Source organism: Conger conger, chromosome 4 (genome assembly GCF_963514075.1).
Source record: "Conger conger chromosome 4, fConCon1.1, whole genome shotgun sequence".
Classification (NCBI taxonomy): Eukaryota; Metazoa; Chordata; class Actinopteri; order Anguilliformes; family Congridae; genus Conger; species Conger conger.
Window position 1 is genome coordinate 58,088,552 of NC_083763.1, and position 22,964 is coordinate 58,111,515.

At 46.1% G+C, this 22,964-nt stretch overlaps 1 protein-coding gene across 5 annotated transcripts in view; it reads right to left on the reverse strand.

Moving 5' to 3' along the window:
* Positions 1–156: 156 nt before the first annotated feature.
* eps15 (epidermal growth factor receptor pathway substrate 15) overlaps positions 157–22,964 on the reverse strand; it is a 47,046-nt gene continuing 24,238 nt past the window's right edge. For 4 of the 5 annotated variants that reach the window (XM_061237565.1, XM_061237564.1, XM_061237563.1 and 1 more), the window contains exons 14-25: positions 14,445–14,606; positions 13,327–13,524; positions 10,854–11,309; positions 10,636–10,722; positions 10,377–10,512; positions 10,232–10,276; positions 9,450–9,823; positions 9,015–9,087; positions 8,829–8,899; positions 8,294–8,441; positions 7,350–7,534; positions 157–3,488 (exon numbers count right to left, since the gene is read on the reverse strand). In XM_061237565.1, coding sequence (XP_061093549.1) covers positions 3,348–3,488; positions 7,350–7,534; positions 8,294–8,441; positions 8,829–8,899; positions 9,015–9,087; positions 9,450–9,823; positions 10,232–10,276; positions 10,377–10,512; positions 10,636–10,722; positions 10,854–11,309; positions 13,327–13,524; positions 14,445–14,606 — 2,076 coding nt within the window. In that variant the 3' untranslated portion in view covers positions 157–3,347. Of the gene's footprint in view, positions 3,489–4,867; positions 4,929–7,349; positions 7,535–8,293; positions 8,442–8,828; positions 8,900–9,014; positions 9,088–9,449; positions 9,824–10,231; positions 10,277–10,376; positions 10,513–10,635; positions 10,723–10,853; positions 11,310–13,326; positions 13,525–14,444; positions 14,607–22,964 lie in introns of all 5 variants that reach the window. The other variant, XM_061237566.1, reaches the window with a different exon arrangement.

Consider the following 22,964-nt stretch of genomic DNA (forward strand, 5'->3'; position numbering starts at 1 on the left):
ATTTTATTTAGTACATTTCACATTTCTCTTTTTTAAAACTAGATTATGTTTTGAATAGCACGTTTACAGAATTATATACACGTTTAGCCTACATATCTGAAGCAACTGAGCAAAAACCTTAAACAATTTTAACAAACGATGACAGACCACAGGGTGTACAGATTTTACATTTATTATTTACTCTGTTTTAATTACAGGTTATAATGCAGAATAATTAAACAACGACTCCCATTAAGGGAATATATTTGAAGTTACAAATAAAAAATAAAATTAGCCAGATTTAAAAAGTCTATATAGATATAGTCTACATACATCAGTGGTTTTTGATTTAGTGAGTGAAAAGTCTATACATGTTACATGAGCAATAGTAACAGCGACACTAACACAGGGTGAGCTGAGGAAGGAGGGTGAGGATCGCAGCTCCTGGGAGGAGCATTCACTCTCTGCTGTATTTACAAAGAGCAGATATCTTTTGGGGTGCAACACAAGTTAAAACTGCTCCAGAATCCAAGATGAATGCCATACTCAGCTACTGATGACCCCCATCTAATTAAAAGCAAGAGGTTTGAAAATAAGATTTGAATGGCATTTTGGTGAGTAATGGTATGGCCCATACTGATTTATAAGTGAAGCACAAGACTGGTCATTCCCTTATATAACTTCACCAACCGACTTTCACAGTTGTGCCCCAATTAAGTGACAGGTTCAAATGAACATTTGTCCCCACACAATACCCAACACACCTGCTTGTTGTCTTAAAGGTTGTAAATAAATACTTTTTAAAATGCATTTGTTCGAAAGGTTACCATCTACATCCGCGCCTCAAGAACACATTCCAGGACAGAATGAAAACTCGGATGGTGACAGAAGTCCATAGCCAGCAGCAGTCTTTGTGCAAAAGACAAAGGATACTTTTCACAGTCACTTCAGACTTCACAGACAGGTCGTGACCCGTCATGGCATCACTCTCATTCAAAGAAAGGCATAAAAACATCAGACCGACCACAACTTCAGAGCTTTACAAAGCTAGGATGAGCAGCAAACACAAACTTATTCTGGAAAGGTAACTTAAACCCCTGCTGACTGCTGTAAATCAGCAAGATGTTAGGTGAAGACTTGTGTGCGTATACTATAGCCTGGTAACTGCATTAAGGGGAATAGTCAAACCTCTGGTAAGAGGAAAGTCACATCAACATTATGTAGGTTTGTTTTAAACACAAAAATGCTTTGATGCTGGAATTGGGGCATGAATGTCTCAGAAAATGAACCAATAGGGACAACTTGCTGCCCCATAAATGAGACTCAGTGCTCACCCTTTAACTCCTTTTATAAATGATAATCTAAAACTCTGAAATTCTAAACGACTAAGTGAGCCAAGGTATCTTTCAAATGATAACCAAATAAAAAATATACTGCATTTCATTGTCTTCACAAAATTTAAATAGTGTAGCAAGTCTCTTTCCTCAAATATTAAAGTGTCCAACATGTTTTTAATTAAACAATAGTAAATGGGGTGTGAACTAGTTTACAAATGTGTTGTTTACATCACCAGACAAACCTGATGAACGTGCACCTGAAATGTACAAACAGAAGCATAAACAAATCTCTCTGGGCACAAATTTAAAAGTAAAATCTTAACTAGTGGTTCTTCTACTTCTGCATGGCATAGGTACTATTAAAAAAAAAAAAAAAGCCATTCAGAAAATGGAGATAGAATTTCATGCAGGACTGCAGGAGCGCAAAACAATAACGAGCTTTGTGCCAGGAAGCAGCAAGAACTTTCTTAAGAGCAAATGCGCAACTACATATGAACACGTTCTGAAGGTTCTTCCCTACAGTGGTCTCTTTTTGGCAAATGTGAAAAGGCAGGTTGTGTAAAGCGGTCAAAGGGAAAAGCAATCGTTTTCACAAGAGCCAAGCAGCAGAATATGATATAAACTGGGTTATATATTCCAATACAATCAAGAGGAATTGCAGCAGCTCACATACAGTAGCAACATCCCCTTCAAACAGATTACACTCCCATGGTATACATGTCTGAGTCGGGCCCCATGATACACAGGTTAAATAACTACATATTGCTGTTATGGGTCTGTTGGGCTTTTCTATTGGGTTTCTCATCAACACTATACTTCGTCCTATTGAGATCTGTTCATTATGTTAGAGCATGGTGCATTTCATTTTCAACATGTAGAAAATAGGGAATACCCTGTTTTTATAATACAATTCTTCTCCTGTCAAAATCGCTGCCAAGTGCATGTCTACACACAAACCACTTTCAAATGATTGATTTCACACTCAGTCCAATGCCTTTCATAACAGACAAGCTGAGTATCCACACTATATGCCAGCAACTGCAGTTTATATTCAAGCACACAGAGGGGCAAGAAGATGTATAAGTGACAGCACACTAATACACTGATGTATTCTGCAAATTCATATATTCCATCCCATTCAATAAAATCAGTGCCCACTGAGTGCAACTGGTTGCTAGTGTTAAGCCCCTGCCAACTGTCATTGGCCATTGGCTACGAGCTTCGTACTCTAAGCACCATGTCACAATCACCTGCTTCCACAGCACATCACAGATCTGAAATGCTCAGGCAAAGAGAGAGAATGACTGGGAGCTGGATTGCCTCCCATTTCAAGTAAATATTCAAAAACAACATCCCCTTAAAACACCCCAGGCACTGGCTGCAGGATGGCAGATCAGAAGCAGCCACTCGATATAACCTGTATTCTGGTAATGGTGAGACCCTGAAATCACCCAGCAACAGTGAGCCGGTCGTCCACAGGGACAATGCTGAGGCTACAGAAACGGGAGGCTGGAGACGACATTTGTGAGTCCAGTGGAGCGCAATACACCCAAGGGGCGATGAAAACCTCAGGGGCAGGAGAAGGAAGCAGAATAAAATGACACAAAAGCGCCCCGTGTTTGTTCTTGCTAGTCATTGGCAGAATGGCAAAGGCAGGTTGGAATTTCGAGACGAGGTCAGGGACTCGAAGGCTACACGTGGACATGCACTGGCGGTTCCGTCTGTCCACATGCCAGGAAGGTAATGCAAACAATAGGCCCCTGAAGATGTACCACTCCACACCAGCCCTGTACCAATTTAGGATTCCCAGTTTTGTACCAATTCTATTTTAAAAGCATTTACAATTTATACAGAACGGGAGAATCTAGAAATGGCAACCAGGATAGGAACATGGAGGAGCGTGTATGATGGCGGATGGCTTTTGGCGATGGTTGGTGGATGGAAACGTTCCCAGGGGCTGGCCCTTCAGTTCAGTTCCTCCAACTCCTTCCTCCTTTGGTGCGAGTGGGCGTAGAGGACGCCCAGCGAGCCTCAGGAGAGCTCCGACTTGCTGAGGGCGATGGCCAGCTCCAGGTCCTCCTGCTCCTGCTGTGTCAGGCGAGCGAGGCGCTCCTTCTCCTCCCGCTCGCTCTCCCGTTTGGCCCACTCAATCATGTCCTCCTCTGTGGGGTACTGCTCCACACACAAACACAACCACAGCCCTGTCAGAGCCCCTCTAACCCCAAACACGTCACCTGGGGAGGCTGCATTCCCACGCAAAGCCACACCAAGGCCTGGCGGGGCCTCGTCACTTGGACTAATCCCAAGGAAGCCATTTCAGTGGCTTTGCAATTCACTGACCCCTCATCTTTCCACAAAACTCACCCATAGTCACTTCTACTAGATTTCCGATGTGCAGGGATATACAGTATATACACACACTTTTTGGTCTGGATTGGAGTTTTGGTATACAAATTGTGATTTGATTAACAAATTCATTATGCGTAAGCATTTAAACTGGTTTATCCAGACTGTAACACCGTTTTTACAAAACCTACTACATGGCAATGATGAAGATACTTTGTAAAACAGAAGTAATAGTAATAAGCACTATTTGCATATTTCCTTCAAGCAATCTTACCAGTAATTTTTTTTTTCCCCCCCAAAACAATTCATGACACACATTCCTCCACTTGGGTATTTGTGTCTGAATGTAGTTATCGTAGGGGGACTTCCATGCCTCCCTCATGAGGAGTCTTGCTTATATTTTCTGTAAGTAAAACCAGTACCCTTTTGATAAAGTGCAACTATAATTCCTCTCACTGCTTATTGTATTTAGAACACAATTTGTGCCCAGTAGTCTGATAATTTGATTATTTTCTGGAGTGTACTTGCATCGTGGCATTTTAGTCTACAGTTTTCTGAATGTTCACAGAAAATATCTAGGTAGCTAGCAATATGGCACATATTAACTATATTTACCAACTCCTGTGTAAAAGTCAGGCATTTGTGATGCTAACCTCCAAAAGATCATATACACTGCAGTCCATATGTATTTGGACAGTGGTACAATTTCTGTTCTTTTGGCCCTGTACCCCAGCAGATTGGGTTTGAAATTTAGCGAGGAGTATTGCGGGTATTTATTTACATCCATCAGATGATCCACATTGAAATTGCATCTTTTCATACATAGTCCCCCCCATTTTAGGGGACCAAACATAATTGGACAGTTGGCTTCTCAGCTGTTTTTGATTAGGTGTATCCAATCACTTCCTCAGTGTAGGCATAGGAAAGCTTTCAGTATCTAGTCTTCATTCTATTTTCATTTACATTGCATCTTGCAGTGTAGCTACTGTTGATTGGCTACGACTGCTGATAGCAGACACCAAAGGCAATGGAAAGCCTAGAATCAAGACCAGATACTAAAAGCTATATTATCCCTGTACTATGGAAGCGATCGAATACACCTGACTAATGAGAAACAGCTGAGAAGCCAATAGTCCAATTACTTTTGGGGGACCATTTATAAAAAAGGCTGCAATTCCGACACAAATTACCCAACATGTAAATACCTTGAAATTAAAGGTGACAGTCTGCACTTTAATCTCAGATTCATGGTTTCAATCCAATGTCCTGCAGTACAGGGCCAAAAGAACAGAAATTGTACCACTGTCAAAATACTTAAGGACGACACTGTACATTATGTATATCCATGCACATCACTATGCAAGCTTGAGTAGCTTATTATGAGTGTTTTGACTCATTTCAAATGTCATTTCCAGCACTTCAAAGAGATCATAGACACAATTTGTTGAAATATACTGAAACGGAAATTCAATCATGTTCAGTAATAGGGAGACAAATGTATAACTTCTCAACCCTGCATTTTATCATGGTCTCTGAGGGTCCAAGTGGAAGTATTTCTAGTCAGGGTTCACACAGGGGCTAACATTTTCAAATTAAAAGTGTTATGAAGTTCAGGAGGAGAGTCTTTTGCATAACAGAGAGTGCTGAAAAACCTATCACCACAGACAAGGCGGTTAAACCAACTGCTCAACCCATTCACCGCTTGAGCCAGACCTGCAACTGGTACCATAAATCTTTTCACAATCTCAGTCATTTTCGACAACACTGAACACACATGCAGGAAAACAAGCACAGGAGGGTGTGATTGAAATAAAAATAAAAAGAACAAAGACACACTGTGGGATTCAGACAGTTGATTCATAACAGTGTGGACACAAACAAAATCATAATGACAGAGAGCTTCACATCAGAAGACATTTAGACACAACTGTAAAAATCAGGTGCATAAGTATAGCTTGTGCATTTTCAAGGGGACATGTAAGAAAGGAGGGGTAAAAGGCACCAATGAACAATGCACGGCTGAACAACTTGCACAGATGCTTTTACAGGGAATGAGAGGCATAATACAGACTCAGTGGGGTTTTTTGGGGGTTTTTTTCCCCCCAGATCTCTGAAGTGAATTTTTTGGGAGAGCAGAGTTAGTGTATATGGTGTGTGAACAGAGATCTGTGTTTCTGTGCTTGTGGGGGTGGGGGTGTTCCCTTGGCTCACAGGTGGAAGAACCAGCAGATCAAACAGTGAGAGACATGGCTGGCATGCACGCTTAGCTGTGGAGAAGCATTGACCCGCGGTCAGCTGGGCTGTCCCTCGGCAACCCTGGTGACTTGAAGAGTCTTTGGAAGTAATGACACCGTTCAATTTACATTGTGCATTTCAATGACACACGTTTTCTAATGTAATATTATATTCTCCAAGCAAGAAATGACCTTAGATTCAGTACTGCTGTTCGGCGTGTTAATGCTTACACTGACCCACAGTAAGCAATGATGCCAGCCCAGTTTTTCATGCAGTTATTCACATGAAGTGACAGATGAATGAAATGCGATTGTGAAAGAGAGACAATGTGATTATGAAGCAAACTGCTGAAGATACTGACAATCAAATACTACGACAAAGAGTTTCAAATGACCTCTGAAAATGTCATTTTAATTACAATAATATCAGATTTTTATACAAAAGTGGGTTGGAACCCATTCAGATTAACCGCCAGCCGAATGTGGTAACAGATAATACAGCTTTCTCGGTCACATACATTCATAAAAAAATAGTAACATATTTGGTAAAGGAACTGTATTACAGAGATTACAGATCCAAAAGGAGATGACTTCTGAATTTGGCCATTAATTCTGCTTATTTAGTATCACAGGAGAGCTTCCACCTGTCCCCTGTAGAGCAGAGCAGACGATGGTGGCTGAAGTGAGGGGGAATGAGTGGGTCAGTGAGGGGGTGACACACATGGGAACGTGCAGAGCACAGTGCAGTTAGTGCGTGCAGGACTGCGAGGCAGGTGAACACACACACGGGCTGAAGTGAGATGAGGATTTCTGAAGTCTTTTCCAGGTATGCGACACCGTGTAAATGGTACTTTGGAAATGATTGAGAGCCAAAAGCAAGCAGCCTCGCCTTTCCACCCACAGCCAACAGCAAACCGTCAGGGCTAATGAGGCCAAGGAAGCCTCAGAGAGGGACATTAGTGCTCCTCATGTCCTGCTTATGGGTACTAAAGCCAAACAATAAAGGCTCTTTTAAGTGCAATTGAGTGCTTTAGAAACGCTCCAAGTAACATACTACGTTCTTTTCAAATGTAATGTAAATGAAATACAGATGATGAAAAAGACATTTGACTGCATAATGAAGGTCATTCCACCTCTCAAAGAAATCTCACTAAATAGTTTTCCAGAAACATGCAAGGCTGAGATTACCCTTATTTACAGCAAGAAAATAAAATACAAGATAAATTAAGAAAAACAATTAATTCACTGACAAAAAATAGCAGTACAGACCTTGCTTACAGACGTACGCTTTTAATTTGTCTTTCCCCTCCCTAGTTTGAGGACGCCCGCTGATTCTGGGATTTGAGCTTGGCTATGGATGGAGGTGAGGCTGAGACTGCCTTTTGGTGGGAGCGGCCCAGTGGCGCTGCTATTGGCTCTGAGGAGGGGGGGAGGGGGCAGGGGAGGAGCTCACTTTGTCAAAGCTGGCAAATCGGTCAGGGTCCCGTGAGGGCTGCTGGGGTGAGGATGGGGCGAAGGGGTCCGGGGCCGCGTCCTTGGCAGGCTGGGAGGGCCCGTCCCCTGAGCCCGCCGGCAACAAGGGCGCCCTCCGGTGGAAAGAGTCAGATGACTCCGATCTAGAAATGGTGGACCGTTTTCCTGCACCAAAACAAGATTATTTATGCCTGGCAGAAATATGAAGACTAATCACACAATGGATTAATTTCACAATGGATAAAAGATTGGCTGCTTTTTTTAAGCAAAATTACCAGCAATTAGTTGTAAAAGTGGAAACATAGTTTTCTGTTGGTGCCTGTCTGAAGGTACAATGTGGAAGGGCCATTACTACACCGCAGTAAGCAGGAAGATATTTTGCATCAAAATGGTAACAAGTATAGCAGTTTTGTCAAGTATGAAATTAGAATAGCTGATTTCTTAAGACAAGCCTACACCACAGAGTAGACATGCTTGCTAAAGTTTTCAAACATCAAGCTAAAAAAAAGCATTATTTAGAATGTGGACGTGTAAAGGCTGCTTTCAGGTTAGTGTATCCGTTAGCATAATCATATTTATGAATTATTTGGAGTTCCTCCATAGGAGCGCAGGCTGATTATGCAGATACCTTGAAGGGGAGGGAAAATATGTTAACACTAACATCTGCTGCAGTGTTGGAGGGGGGCATGTCCATCTTGGGATCAGTGATAAGTTTTATGACCAAGAGCAGAGAAAGCAAACATGTTACACCTGCAGAAAGCTGGACTTTGATTCCTAAAGCACACAACTATTATCCTTTCTTCCCCGAGTACTGGGCAGTGGGGCTACAGAGGAACTTGTTTCAAATGGAGCCACAGTAGATCCAGGAGTGAGCTGATGGGGAGAGATTGGTAATGCTGAGTCATCCTCAGGGACAGGACTCACCAGGAGGAGGGGGGGGAGGCCTGGTGGGAGTCCCGGTCTTGGGGGGCAGGGCTGGGGGCACGTCAGGGCTGGCCAGCTGACTGTCCTCCTTAAAGAGATTCTTGCTGCTCAGAGTGTTTGAGGAGCTGAAAGGGTCAGGGCCGTTCGACTGGGAAGCAAACAGAAGTCACACCTCAGTTAGTCCCTCTGCAACGCATCACTTAATTTAACACTCTGCTTGAAATGTGCATCACATCAAGTTAGATATTCAATTAGAAATGCTTGAGCTGAACTTTTCTAGACACATGTATTTATCTGGGTGTTCGGCTTGCTCAAAGGATCAACATTAATTTGTACTTTGGGGTTTAGATCTTCAAGCCTGGTCATAAATCCAGTTCCCAGAGCACTAGTCCAGCCTGTTTCCATAAGCCAGATCTTCAGCAGCTTGCTCCACCTGGTTATTCTACCTTTGACAGGCTACTGAAGTCTGCAAGCCCTCCTCCAAATGTTTCAATAACTAACACAAAAGCACAATAATAAACACTCGTTATTCTACCTTTGACAGGCTGCTGAAGTCTGCAAATCCTCCTCCAAATGTTTCCTTTCCAAACACGGCGGCGAAGGGGTCTGTCATGCAGAGAAAGCCGTTAGTTGTGTTCACACTCTCATGGTGCATTCTCTCAAAAATCAGTCCCTGCAGTACCACCTCGGCCCTCCAGGGGTCATCGATCCCTGATCTCACCTGGGTCAGAGCTCACGTTTGCCGCAGTGCCTCCAGGAGCGAACGGGTCATTCGTCACTGAACCCAGATCCTTCTGAGAAAGACAAACACTTCAAATGTATGGCAGCAACTTTCAAACCATTAAACTTCAATGGAAAACGCACTCTTGCATGGCCTTGAAAATAGTTATAAAGGTCAATAGCGATGTGCAATTACTGAAATCTTAATCTGCCCATTCATAAACTTCTTCATTCTTAACTCCCAGTGGTAGCATGTAAAAGCAAGGTAAACTGTAACAGTGTTTATAATTCAAGAGAAGCACCGATTATACTGATCTCAGTTCTGCCATAGTTCTCATTGAAAATGAAGACATCACTGGCAGTTGAAGAACACAAGTTTAAGGGTGAGCACAGTGAGCCAGCTGTAGAGCCATGCTGTAGAGCGCTCAGGACTCACCGTGGGCCCGTCCTGACCAGGAGGGGAGGAGGAGGAGGAGGAGAAGGGATCGGGGCCGCCCGTCGGGCTGGCACTGGAGGCAAAGGGGTCAGCGTCGGCCAAGTTGTTGTTTTTGGAGGTGAAGGGGTCGGGGTCGGTGATGTTGTTGACTTTGCAGCCGAAGGGGTCGCTCCCAGCCGCACTGTTGAGGTTGGAGGTGAAAGGGTCCGCTCCGGCTGCGTTATTGAGCTGGCTGCTGAAGAGGTCGGGCTGGACCGGGCTGGCGGCGCCGCTGAAGGGGTCAGCAGAGGTGAACGGGTCGGCTGAAGGCTGCTTGAAGAAGGCATCGGCAGCAAACGGGTCTGTGCCTTTGAAGGGGTCTCCTCCAAAAGGATCTGAGAAGGATTAGATCACTGCTTTAATGCAGCTTATGGCAGCGTACCAATCAAAGCATTCGCAATACTACCGTGACCCCAATGATTCAATACTACCATGACCCCAATGATTCAATACTACCATGACCCCAATGATTCAATGATTCAATACTACCATGACCCCAATGATTCAATACAACTTTCTCAGCGATACAATGTCCACCTATTTTTAACTACACAATGTCAACCTTTTTAACTCAAATGTCCCACAGGCTATTGTAAGCAGTTTAGTAAACCTAGATTAAAACTTCTTACAATAGCCTGTGGGACATTTGAGTTAAAAAGGTTGACATTGTGTAGTTAATTAATCTACATTGTCATTGTCATTGTCATTAATTAATACAGACCATTTGAGGAAAATCGACTCACCTGAAACATCCACTTTTGCAAACGGGTCATCTTTGAATGGGTCGCCTGTAACAGATTCAAACAAAGAGTAAGTTTTGAAAACGTCAGTAGCGAGGTGTAAGTGACCCAAAGTATGGTCTACAGAGGCCGGGGCGGAGACACGTACTGTCGGTGAAAGGGTCGGCCTGGAAGAAGTCCAGCCCGGGGGCAGTGGGGGGGCTGGTCTGGGGGGGCAGTGATGGCTCTGGCTCAGCCTCGGCCTCGGGCTGCGGTCCCTTCTCTGGCTCTGGGGAATCCAGGAGCTGCGGAGGCAGAGAAGATCAATGCTGCTCATGTGTACAGTCAATGGTTTCCATGTGAACAGCCCAATGCTCAGTCAGAGACAGTGAAGCTGATCTGGGCCTGTCTGAGGTGAAGGGGCATACCTTAGGAGTGCTGTCTTTGGGAGACTCTTCCTTCTCTTCCTTAACCTCCGGGGTGAGTTCAGCTACAGAGGACGGGCCGGCGCTTTCCTGACATTGTGAGAGAAATCAGTGAAAACACAGAATACTGAACAGCCTGTAAACAAGGGGAGATTTCCCTTTTTCCCCTCAACCAGAAGTTACGCACATCTGTAAGTGTGTTTGTGGTCCTCTGTGCTCACCAGGTTTAGGTCAGTCTGTCTGTGGTCCTCTGTGCTCACCAGGCTGTCCTGGGGCCAGGCAGTTGGAGGAGCACTGAGGTACAGATCCTCTTCAAAGATGAGCACAGGTTTTGGTTCCTCGGGAGGCTTGAGACTTTCCCCCTCTTCCTGCTGCTCCTGCTTCAGCTCCTGTGGCTCCTCCTGCTCCTCCTGCTGCTGTGTCTGCGGCTGTTGCTCCTCCTGTGGCTGCTCCTTCTGTGGCTGCTCCTTCTGCGGTTGCTCCTTCTGCGGTTGCTCCTGCAGCAGCTCGAGTGGCTGCTCAAGTGGCTGCTCGAGTGGCTGTTCCTGCCTCTGCTCGTGAGCCTCCTCAGCAGTGCCGTTGACCAGCAGTGGCTGCTCCAGGAAGTGCTTCTCCCAGCTGAGCTGCATGGTGACGTCCCTGTCGTCCATCTGCAGGTCTTTCAGCTTCTGCTGCACCTGCACCAAAGACAACAGAACAACTGCCAGACTGCACCAAAGACAACAGAACAACTGCCAGACTGCACCATAGACAACAGAACAACTGCCAGACTGCACCACAGACAACAGAACAACTGCCAGACTGCACCACAGCACAGCCGCAAGACTGCACCACAGACCCAGAACAACTGCCAGACTGTACCACAGCACAGCACAGCAAAGTCTTTTACATCACATCGCAAACTTAACTTTTGGAGTTATTTGGACAAAAACAGATTAACAAATTATTTTCATTATCCAACATGAAGCACGCTAGTTTGGGATGAATTGGACATAAATATGAAGAAGCAGTGCAGCACAACTTCTACGGCATTGTTGGTGTGAACTCAGAACATCAGGACAAAATGGCATGAATTTCCTCAGCAGCTATTACGACAAAAGGTGGTTGTTCTGAAATTGTGGGTGGACCGGTAGTGCATTTGGTATTTTTTAGAAGGAATGATTATTCAAAGCAGTATGTTCTTTTCAAGAAGAACGGATTACCTGTATTATGCATTCACAAAATATAAAAACAGAATTGCTCATCTTGCACTGAGGTGTTGTTACAATGCTTTGGACTTGTTTAACTTTCATTTTACTGGCAAAATGTTTTGGGCATAGAAAGAAGTGATGAATCTGGACAATGCCAGTGCTGATTGTGGCCCGTAGCTTCATAGGCGATTGTATTGCCCAGGGTCAGTAGGTTAGGATCCATGTTCCACAGCTATCTAGCAGCCCCTGCTGGTCAATCAGGCAACTGTGGACTGAATATGTACCACATATGAAAGGTCGTTCTCTGACAACACTCTATTCTAGCTCATGCGCTCTTTACAGATGCTTATTTTTCACCTCCTTCTCTTTCTCCTCGCTCCACCCATTAGGGAAGGCAAGAAAAGGAAGCAAATGAGGTCCTCGCTCCTTTATACGTCAGTTACAGACGTGGCAGATGGGGAGAGGTGGATCCACAGGTCGATCATTTGCAGGTCACACTTTCCGAAAAAATACTTCCGCAAAGGATGCACTCATCTTGTTTTCATGCTCAAGAAACGTTTGAGAGTCTCCTAGCTCCAAGGTTCAAGCTCCTAGAAGGAGCATTTAACAGATTGGAATTTCCATATAGATCGTGGACCTCGATCAATGTCCATGTTAGGCAAAGAACGAGGAGATAGGAGGTGAGAAATAAGTAATTGGAATGAGCCCCAAGTCTGCAGCAGTCTAAACTTTCCCGAATTGGTGTGCATGAGGTTTGTACATGAATGCAGCTGTAGTTGCAGACAGTTGGCCGTTCAAAATCAGGGGTGGAACTGCACAAGCTCAGCTGCAGGTTTGGTGCCAAATTTATTAAGTAAAAAATAAATCAATAAATAAATAGAAATTAGGAGCGATGTTTCCCACTAACACAGGCAGATCAATAAAACACAGGAAGCAAGTGGGCAGCTCCTCAATCAGACACAAGTCCTATGTGCTGATAAAACAAATCAACAACATTCCAACATTGTTAAGAATTTGAGAGGATCAGCAGGGCCGGACTGATCACACAGTGATCAGCAGCACCCAGCCTCTCGCCCTGGTCAACAGTACATACACCTCTGTTCAAGCTTCCTCTGAGACGTGCATGCTGCATGCTGTTTATAATCATTTCATTTTTAGCTGACGCTTTTATCCTTTTTAGAGACTTACATACTTACAGTTGATTAGACCAAGCAGGGGATAATCCCCCCTGGAGCAATGTGTGGTTAAGGGCCTTGTGCAGGCCCAACAGTTGTGCGGATCTTATCGTGGCTACACTGGTGCTTGAACCACCAACCTCAAGTCCCAGTCATGTACTTTAGAATACATGTACTTTAGCATACTAGTATACAGGCTGCCCCAGTAGCCTAGTGGCTAATTAGTGTAATAATGGGTTTATTAGTGTTGAGTAAAAATGAGGAGGGCAGAGAGCCAATAGGTGCAGTTTTAATGATTTAAACATTACTGGGGCTGAACGAACACACACCTGAGAGACCTCGGAGTAGGACTCCTTCACGGACTCCTGCAGGGGGCTGAGCTGGGCGCGTGCTGCCTCCACCTTCTCCTGCATACACGTGGCCTCCTGCTGCAGCCTCTGCAGCTCCTGCTGCGCCCGCACCAGCTCCTCCTCGTACTCCACGATCTTCTGCTCCTGCTCCGCATGCTCTGCCTGCAGGGACACAATCTGCACGTCCCAGAGAGGAAGAGGAGGAGAGGAGGAGAGGAGGAGGTCAGGTCCAGAGGAGAGAAACGGGTGCGAGAGAGACCGCAGCTACACAAGTGAGCTAGAGAATGAAAAGCACGGCAAGGCCAGGGTACCAGTCTCTCAGAAAGGCACCATGTGCTGCTCTGATGATCTGTGCAGTGCTCTCAGTTCAGTCAGTTTTCAGTGCACAGCTGCCATGCCTTTGTACAGGTGCGACTGTGCTGGAGGGTGAATATCTGCTGTGTGTGTATACAGTTCTGGGTGTACAGGGCATTGCTAGTTACCATGATACTGTGTGTGGATGCAGTTACTGTATGGGTGTACTGGTCAGTGATAGTTACCATGATACTGTGTGTGTATACAGTTCTGGGTGTACAGGGCAGTGCTAGTTACCATGATACTGTGTGTGCATGCAGTTACTGTATGGGTGTACTGGTCAGTGGTAATTACCACGATATTGTGTGTCCATACAGTTACTGTATGAGTGTACTGGGCAGTGCTAGTCACGGTCATAGTGTATGTTCATACAGTTACTGTGTGAGTGTACTGGGCAGTGCTAGTTACGGTCATAGTGTATGTTCATACAGTTACTGTGTGAGTGTACTGGGCAGTGCTAGTTACGGTCATAGTGTATGTTCATACAGTTACTGTATGGGTGTACTGGGCAGTGCTAGTTACCATGATACTGTGAGTTCATATAGTTACTGTATGGGTGTACAGGGCAGTGCTAGTTACGGTCATACTGTGTGTTCATACAGCTACTGTATGAGTGTACTGGGCAATGACAGTTACCGTGATAGTGTGTGTCCATACACACACAGTACCACACACAGAGGACACTGACAGGGGGGCAGTGAGTTACTATGGCACTCTGAGGACACTGACGGGGGGCTGTGTACCGTCTGGTTCTCTTGGCTGCATTGCTGCCGGATGTGTCCCAGCTGCTCCTCCAGGGCAGCCTTCTGCACATCCAGCTGGTCCAGCGCCTCCTGGATCTCCTGGCGCTGGGACTGCAGCCGCTGGAGCTCCCCGCCCTCCCGCTGCACCTCCTCCTGCAGGTCCTGCACAGGGAGACGGATGCGTCAGTCAGGACAGGGCCAGCATGCAGAAAGAAGTGTGTGTGCATACGCTCAAACACACAGCAAACACTGAATAGTGTACCATATTTATATGGAAGTAACCTGTACTCTCTGTATTGAAATGTGCACAAAAGCCAAAACATACCGTGTATTGCAGTGCACACCGCATTTAATCTATACCAGGTTACATTTAAATACACAGTAAATCTATAATATGCATATTAGAAGGTTGGCATCATGTGCTGTTCAGTCAAAACACAAAAAAATGGAATGTTGGCATCTGTAATTAAATGCCACTGTCATCTAAACACTTGTTTCAGCATACAATACACCAGCAAAATATTAAAGTTGTGACAAGAACTCTCTCAATCAGGCACCCATTACAAATGAGTACTGTGCACTCAAAACTAATTCTGGCAGACCTGTGCACGTAACTGAAGCCATGGACCCACATCAGAGTCACACACAAACATGAACCACCCCAAGGCCCTGATCTACAAAAAGCTAAAAGCTAATGGCTAATCCGCTAACAGCACTGAGCCAACACAGGAGCACTGCTATACACACAGGAACTTAATTCAGTAAAAGCCAGTATTAGCACATTCTTATAGAACGCACCTTGGACCTTCTGCGTCACTCTTTTTATTAATATTATTTTTAGAATATTCCAGAAAAAACCCTGAACAGGATCAAACCCCTGATGACTCATCTCGGCATAAACATTTGCAGGAATGTGCTGGCTGACAGTAGAGAGGAGGGGGGGGGTGATAAATCTGTTCATCTCCGCGCCTTGGCGTCGGCTCGTGACGTGGGCCACCATCCGCAGAAATCAAGCCTTTCAATATCAAGGTTTCCCAAAAAAGCCCTGAAGCGCCCGGGGGGAGGACAGGAAGGCGAGCCGAGATTGTGAGAAAACGAACGCGTGTCCGCGGAGATCCCCGTATCTCCTGCGGGATGGACAGCGTTACTGAGGAAACTCAATATCCTGTGTGAGCGGCTGGAGAAATGAAAGGCAAAGAAAGGGGCCGTCGAAGCCACTGGGCTTGGTTTTTTCCGTGAACTCGGGGACCGCTGCAGCCCGAAAGCTGCTCGAGACCCGTCAGATACTAAAATAGAAGCAATTCATCAGCCCAGTTTGAGCAGGCCTCTCAGACAAAAGGCTTCTACTTCCCCCCCCCCCCCCGAACAGTGAATTATTCATCACAAACGCCAACGCAGCAAGAGCCCAATGATTAACCGGCTAATAGTTTATTGACCACTTTTTCCTTTCTTGGTAGAATTAATCATTCATCATTTACAGTAAGTTCGCGCCCTCCTCCCCAAGAGCGTGCACTCTATAATGCACTCAGTGTCACGGACTCAGTCCATAACCCTACCACTGTGCTCTGGGCTATTCCTTTACCCAGCTGAGCCCCTGTCAAAGACCCTGGTGTGTGTGTGTGTGTGTGTGTGTGTGTGTGTGAGCCAAAACCACCGACCAGACATGTCTCATGGACACCTCATGGCCTGAGCACTCATTCCTATTCCTCTAAGGAGTGTAATAATAACCTTAAGACAGGCACTGTCAATGCCCGCAAGAGCTCCTCACACAGGCCTCTGCAAAAATGAGATGTTTGACCTTTGCATAATGAATGCAGCCAGGGCATGTGAATAACGAAAGGAAATATGACAGCCATAACCACCAAGATAGCAACTATGCATCAAAACAAAAAGCTAAGTGCCACACAGTTAATAACAAGAGCATACTTGGTCCTGTGAACTTAAATACCTGACATCCATTCCATTATGTAATTATTAGATTACATGCATATACACCTGCTACATTATTATAATTATTAAGTTCCAACACAAGCCCTTTAACTGTTTCCTTACCTCTCCAACACATGCATTTGCTCCTTCATAGTTCTCAATGTTCTTACTTGCATACAAATGATGCTAAATGCCTTTATCCAAAGCGTTTCGCATTCCCCCATTCACAGACCAATGGCGACTGGCTCCCATGCAAGCCACCAACCAGCTCACCAGGAGCAAATGGGGGTTAGCGGTCTTGCGCAGGGACACTGACACATCCAGGGTTGGATCAAACCGGCAACCCTCCGACAGCCAGACGATCCCTGAGCCAATGTTGCACCCAAGTATGACTTGGATCAAATACATTTCAATGTATTTGAATGACTTGAATAAAGAAAGGTACAGATTAAGAAATCATGAATAAGTAATGAGATTTTGCATAATTGCCTTCTTTGATTGACTCGTAAATGGAAGGGATGTACAATGACAGGAGTGGACACAGCGCCAGCCCTGGACCACAGGAGTCTCTACCAGCCCTGGACCACAGGAGTCTCTCCCAGCCCTGGACCACAGGAGTCTCTACCAGCCCTGGTCCACAGGAGTCTCTACCAGCCCTGGACCACAGGAGTCTCTACCAGCCCTGGACCACAGGAGTCTCTACCAGCCCTGGACCACAGGAGTCTCTACCAGCCCTGGTCCACAGGAGTCTCTACCAGCCCTGGACCACAGGAGTCTCTACCAGCCCTGGTCCACAGGAGTCTCTACCAGCCCTGGTCCACAGGAGTCTCTACCAGCCCTGGACCACAGGAGTCTCTACCAGCCCTGGTCCACAGGAGTCTCTACCAGCCCTGGTCCACAGGAGTCTCTACCAGCCCTGGTCCACAGGAGTCTCTACCCGCCCTGGTCCACAGGAGTCTCTACCCGCCCTGGTCCATCACAGTCTCTACCAGCCCTTGTCCACAGGAGTCTCTACCCGCCCTGGTCCACAGGAGTCTCTACCCGCCCTGGTCCACAGGAGTCTCTACCCGCCCTGGTCCACAGGAGTCTCTACCAGCCCTGGTCCACAGGAGTCTCTACCAGCCCTGGTCCACAGGAGTCTCTACCAGCCCTGGTCCACAGGAGTCTCTACCCGCCCTGGTCCACAGGAGTCTCTACCCGCCTGGTCCACAGGAGTCTCTACCCGCCCTGGTCCACAGGAGTCTCTACCCGCCCTGGTCCACAGGAGTCTCTACCCGCCCTGGTCCACAGGAGTCTCTACCCACCCTGGACCACAGGAGTCTCTACCAGCCTGGACCACAGGAGTCTCTCCCAGCCCTGGTCCACAGGAGTCTCTACCAGCCTGGACCACAGGAGTCTCTACCAGCCTGGACCACAGGAGTCTCTACCCGCCCTGGTCCACAGGAGTCTCTACCCGCCCTGGTCCACAGGAGTCTCTACCCGCCCTGGACCACAGGAGTCTCTACCCGCCTGGACCACAGGAGTCTCTACCCGCCCTGGTCCACAGGAGTCTCTACCCGCCCTGGACCACAGGAGTCTCTACCAGCCCTGGACCACAGGAATCTCTACCCGCCCTGGTCCACAGGAGTCTCTACCAGCCCTGGACCACAGGAGTCTCTCCCAGCCCTGGACCACAGGAGTCTCTACCAGCTCTGGACCACAGGAGTCTCTACCAGCCCTGGACCACAGGAGTCTCTACCAGCCCTGGACCACAGGAGTCTCTACCAGCCCTGGACCACAGGAGTCTCTACCAGCCCTGGACCACAGGAGTCTCTACCAGCCCTGGACCACAGGAGTCTCTACCAGCCCTGGACCACAGGAGTCTCTACCAGCCCTGGACCACAGGAGTCTCTACCAGCCCTGGACCACAGGAGTCTCTACCAGCCCTGGTCCACAGGAGTCTCTACCAGCCCTGGTCCACAGGAGTCTCTACCAGCCCTGGTCCACAGGAGTCTCTACCAGCCCTGGTCCACAGGAGTCTCTACCAGCCCTGGTCCACAGGAGTCTCTACCCGCCCTGGTCCACAGGAGTCTCTACCCGCCCTGGTCCATCACAGTCTCTACCAGCCCTTGTCCACAGGAGTCTCTACCCGCCCTGGTCCACAGGAGTCTCTACCCGCCCTGGTCCACAGGAGTCTCTACCCGCCCTGGTCCACAGGAGTCTCTACCCACCCTGGACCACAGGAGTCTCTACCAGCCTGGACCACAGGAGTCTCTCCCAGCCCTGGTCCACAGGAGTCTCTACCAGCCCTGGTCCACAGGAGTCTCTACCAGCCCTGGTCCACAGGAGTCTCTACCAGCCTGGACCACAGGAGTCTCTACCAGCCTGGACCACAGGAGTCTCTCCCAGCCCTGGTCCACAGGAGTCTCTACCAGCCCTGGTCCACAGGAGTCTCTACCAGCCCTGGTCCACAGGAGTCTCTACCAGCCTGGACCACAGGAGTCTCTACCAGCCTGGACCACAGGAGTCTTTACCAGCCTGGACCACAGGAGTCTCTCCCAGCCCTGGACCACAGGAGTCTCTACCCGCCCTGGTCCACAGGAGTCTCTACCCGCCCTGGACCACAGGAGTCTCTACCCGCCTGGACCACAGGAGTCTCTACCCGCCCTGGTCCACAGGAGTCTCTACCCACCCTGGACCACAGGAGTCTCTACCAGCCTGGACCACAGGAGTCTCTACCCACCCTGGACCACAGGAGTCTCTACCAGCCCTGGACCACAGGAATCTCTACCCGCCCTGGTCCACAGGAGTCTCTACCAGCCCTGGACCACAGGAGTCTCTCCCAGCCCTGGACCACAGGAGTCTCTACCAGCTCTGAACCACAGGAGTCTCTACCAGCCCTGGACCACAGGAGTCTCTACCAGCCCTGGACCACAGGAGTCTCTACCAGCCATGATCCACAGGAGTCTCTACCAGCCCTGGACCACAGGAGTCTCTACCAGCCATGATCCACAGGAGTCTCTACCAGCCATGATCCACAGGAGTCTCTACCCGAATGAATGTCTTATCTCTTAACCAGGTCTTAATTTTGCAGATGCCAGCTGAGAAACAAGAAGGAGGAAATGCATAAAAGATGAGGCCCACAATGTATGGTTGGGCCCCAATGGAAAAACGATTTTGCCTTGTGCCGCCTTCCCATGCACCAAAACAGGGGATGTGTAGTATTGTATGGTTTTGGTATGCTCCAGGGTTCACAAAATATGCTGAGACCATTGATATGAAATGTATGATGTGTAACTAACAACTGACACTGCGCCAAAGTGTACAAACATTGCTGGCCAATTGTTGACAGGAACTCAGAAAGTCTCCAAGAACCCACTGTGCCTACCACCGGGCCAGTGAAGGGGCAAACCAGACGCTAAACTAAATTGACAAATGTGACCCGGGTACAGGTTATGCTCCTGGCCCTGATGTACAGTCTATGCGAGGTCGTCAAACTAATGGGTTGACCACAAATTACTGACTGGAAGACCCATGGGCATGTTCAACACTCCTTTCCCTCAGAACAGGTTGACACTGATTGGAGCAGACAATATGGCACAATATTGTTCTGCACTAAATATTGCAATATTGGCAATGGGATTTACCAGTTCAGCAGTCAGCATTGATGAAACCTGCCTCCCCTTTGTCATAAGCGATGGATGCCCCTCAGTAAATACATAAGTAAAAAGTCACACCGTGCCATTTTGTTACATCAACTTGCCCTAGTCTATGTTCTAGCTGTGGAAGTAAGCCAATGCATCGCATTAATTCTTTCACAAATCTCACCACTTGCTGCACTGAGATAGAAACGAGTATGACTGATGTTACTGAAGCTATGATTAGCTTCAATGAACAGATGTTTTCCAGGCCCAGAACCACAGTGATGACGGATGGGATTCATTTGGGTTTCTGAAAGCATGGGAATCTGTCATTTTTTAAAATATAATTTCCTATATTTCTGACAATAATACGCTTTCTTTTGCTGTGTGATTTCTCTTCCTTGTGTGAAAATATTAGACAATTGTTTCGTTAATTCAGCTGTTACTCAGAAGACGGTGACCGTGAGAATCAAATTTTAATGTTGCCTTACGATGGAGATGAGTGTGGTTACACAAGGAAAGATTGTGAGGTCAAAGTGTCTTTATTCGAGAGGTCTGTAATTGTTGCATGCCGAAACTCAACATTCTTCTCTACCTTTCATCTTCTAGCATTAGATGCATTCTGTAACCTATAAAAGACTAACGCTAATGCATCAGCACAATGATTCTGCTCTAACCTAATTTGCTGTCAAACAAGAACATACTGTATATGTTGAGGCAGATATGCCTTCTTGATTAATTCCCTTTGAGATCTATAAATACTGAGTGTCTGTCAGCAGTAAGTTGTAACTGAATTGAGCGTTTGTGATGCTTCTCTTTGAGCTGTTCTGCTAAAGAAAACCTCTCCTGGTCGCTATTTAATCTAAGGGAATTCCACAACATTACTGAAAGCAGCTACCACATATAGCAGAATTAGAAGTTTAATATTGGAATACATTAACTGTCAGTACAGGAACTCCCACATTGACTCATGAAGCTAACCGTGCAGTTCTCTGTGTTCTGGGCAGACCAACTCGTCTGTCCACATATATAGAGCAAACCGAGCTCCATTGGGCTCAAACATTGCTATAAATAGCCCACTATAGCTGTAATTACATAGATAAATTTGACATGGGGAGCTATGTTACTTTGCAAAAAGTAGGTTATTTAGTAGTAAATCTTAGGCAACCATTCCGCACAGATGCCACGGGAGCCTTTCGCTAATGATGCTACATAAATTCCAAGCTTTTCCCATATGGAAATGCAGTAGAATAAAATGGGTTGCTCTCTGACATAGGTGTGACAAAATAATGATTTATAGAATGATTTTTGCTAAGTAATTTGAAAAGCGAATGCGAGGCCCAGCTGACCACAATCATAACATATTTAATCTAATCGTATGACAGGAGATTAGGAAATGAAACGTGACAGTTGTGCCAAAAGCTGGCTCATGTACCCCATCTACTTGCCCACTATGACTCACTGCAGGTACCTGTGTCTATATAACAGAGAATACCCTTTCATCTACTGGCAAGGAGAAACACACAATGCAACTTCCGAAATATACACAGTTATACCCTGCAAGCTTACACTGTAAATCAAATATACTGAAGATCAATAATAATAACAACAGTCACCACAAGGAAATATACAATTCAAGTAGACTTCTTATTCCCTTTTGGCTGTATCTGCAGTAGGCTTCTTATCATGTTATTCAATACACTTAATTTTATGTGCATAGACCTTTTCATCTAGAAGGTTCTTTTTTCATGTACTACCAAGCAACGGAAAGACTGGGCCACAATTCCTACACTAGACGCTTTGCTCTCACTGCTTCAGCTGCCTGTTCTTTGTTGTACTCATTGAGGATCCTTTTATCTTTTCGTAAAAACCTAATATTAAACCTCGAATGAATGACTGTGGAGAAGAATCTAGACTGAGCATGGGTGAGATGCGTGGTGCAGTCAGTAGGGGCAGCCAACTCTCAAACCACATATGAATCCCTCTCCGTGATTGGGGGTTTGATCATCTACCAGACACTTTCTACACTGTAATCTCTTAATTACATTACATTCTCTGCTTTCCTCTGTCTAAATAAAGTAAAAAACACATATCGTATAAGTGAGGTGGGCGGACTACACCATCTCTGCATTACTCTGCTCATTGATCAATGAGCAATGGCCCTCTGCAGTCAATTTATGGTAGTCCTGAGACACACCTAAAAATATATTGCATTACATTTTGATTAGATTAGATTACATCCGAGACAGAGATAAATATTAAGCTCTAATGCATTTCAAATTAACTACTCTTCCCCTACTGTAACTGAACACTTAATCATCATACACACTTGATGCTTGCCCATTTAACTGCAGCTCCCTTGAGAATGCAGATCTTATGGCCAGAACTTCCTTCCACCCTTGATTTCATCGTAAAATTGACTACACAGAACTGTTACATTAGGATCAGAGGGAAATAGACAAAGGGCTTTTACCTCATATACAAGCCTACAATGTTCATTGTTCCCCAAATTCTCTTGTTCTTGCACGTATTACAATCAAACCCAGTAATACAAATATTTGCAAACTGAAATCAATAGTTCATTTCGAAGAGCATTTTGGCTGTTACCCACAATTGGATTGAAAAGTAACGTTTTTAGGAGTAGGGTAAAAACAGACTGCTTCACACACTATTTTTCACGGAAAAGCGGGACAACTGCAGACAGCACTCTAAAACGTTCACACAACAAACAAATTCTCAATTTCCTTTAAATAAAGTATTAAAAATATCGCTTTTATTTCATTACTCAGCTCCCTTTGCAGTAATGCAGGGAAAATACTCTTCTGGTCCAGTAGCCTAGATGGAGGTGAATATAGAATAATCTGCTCCCTTGGCCGGAAGGTTTCTGCAGAAAAGGACTACAGCGTCCGAGTTGCGCACACAAACAGGCAGTAAATAAACCGTGCAGCCCGGCAGCAACAGATACTCCTGG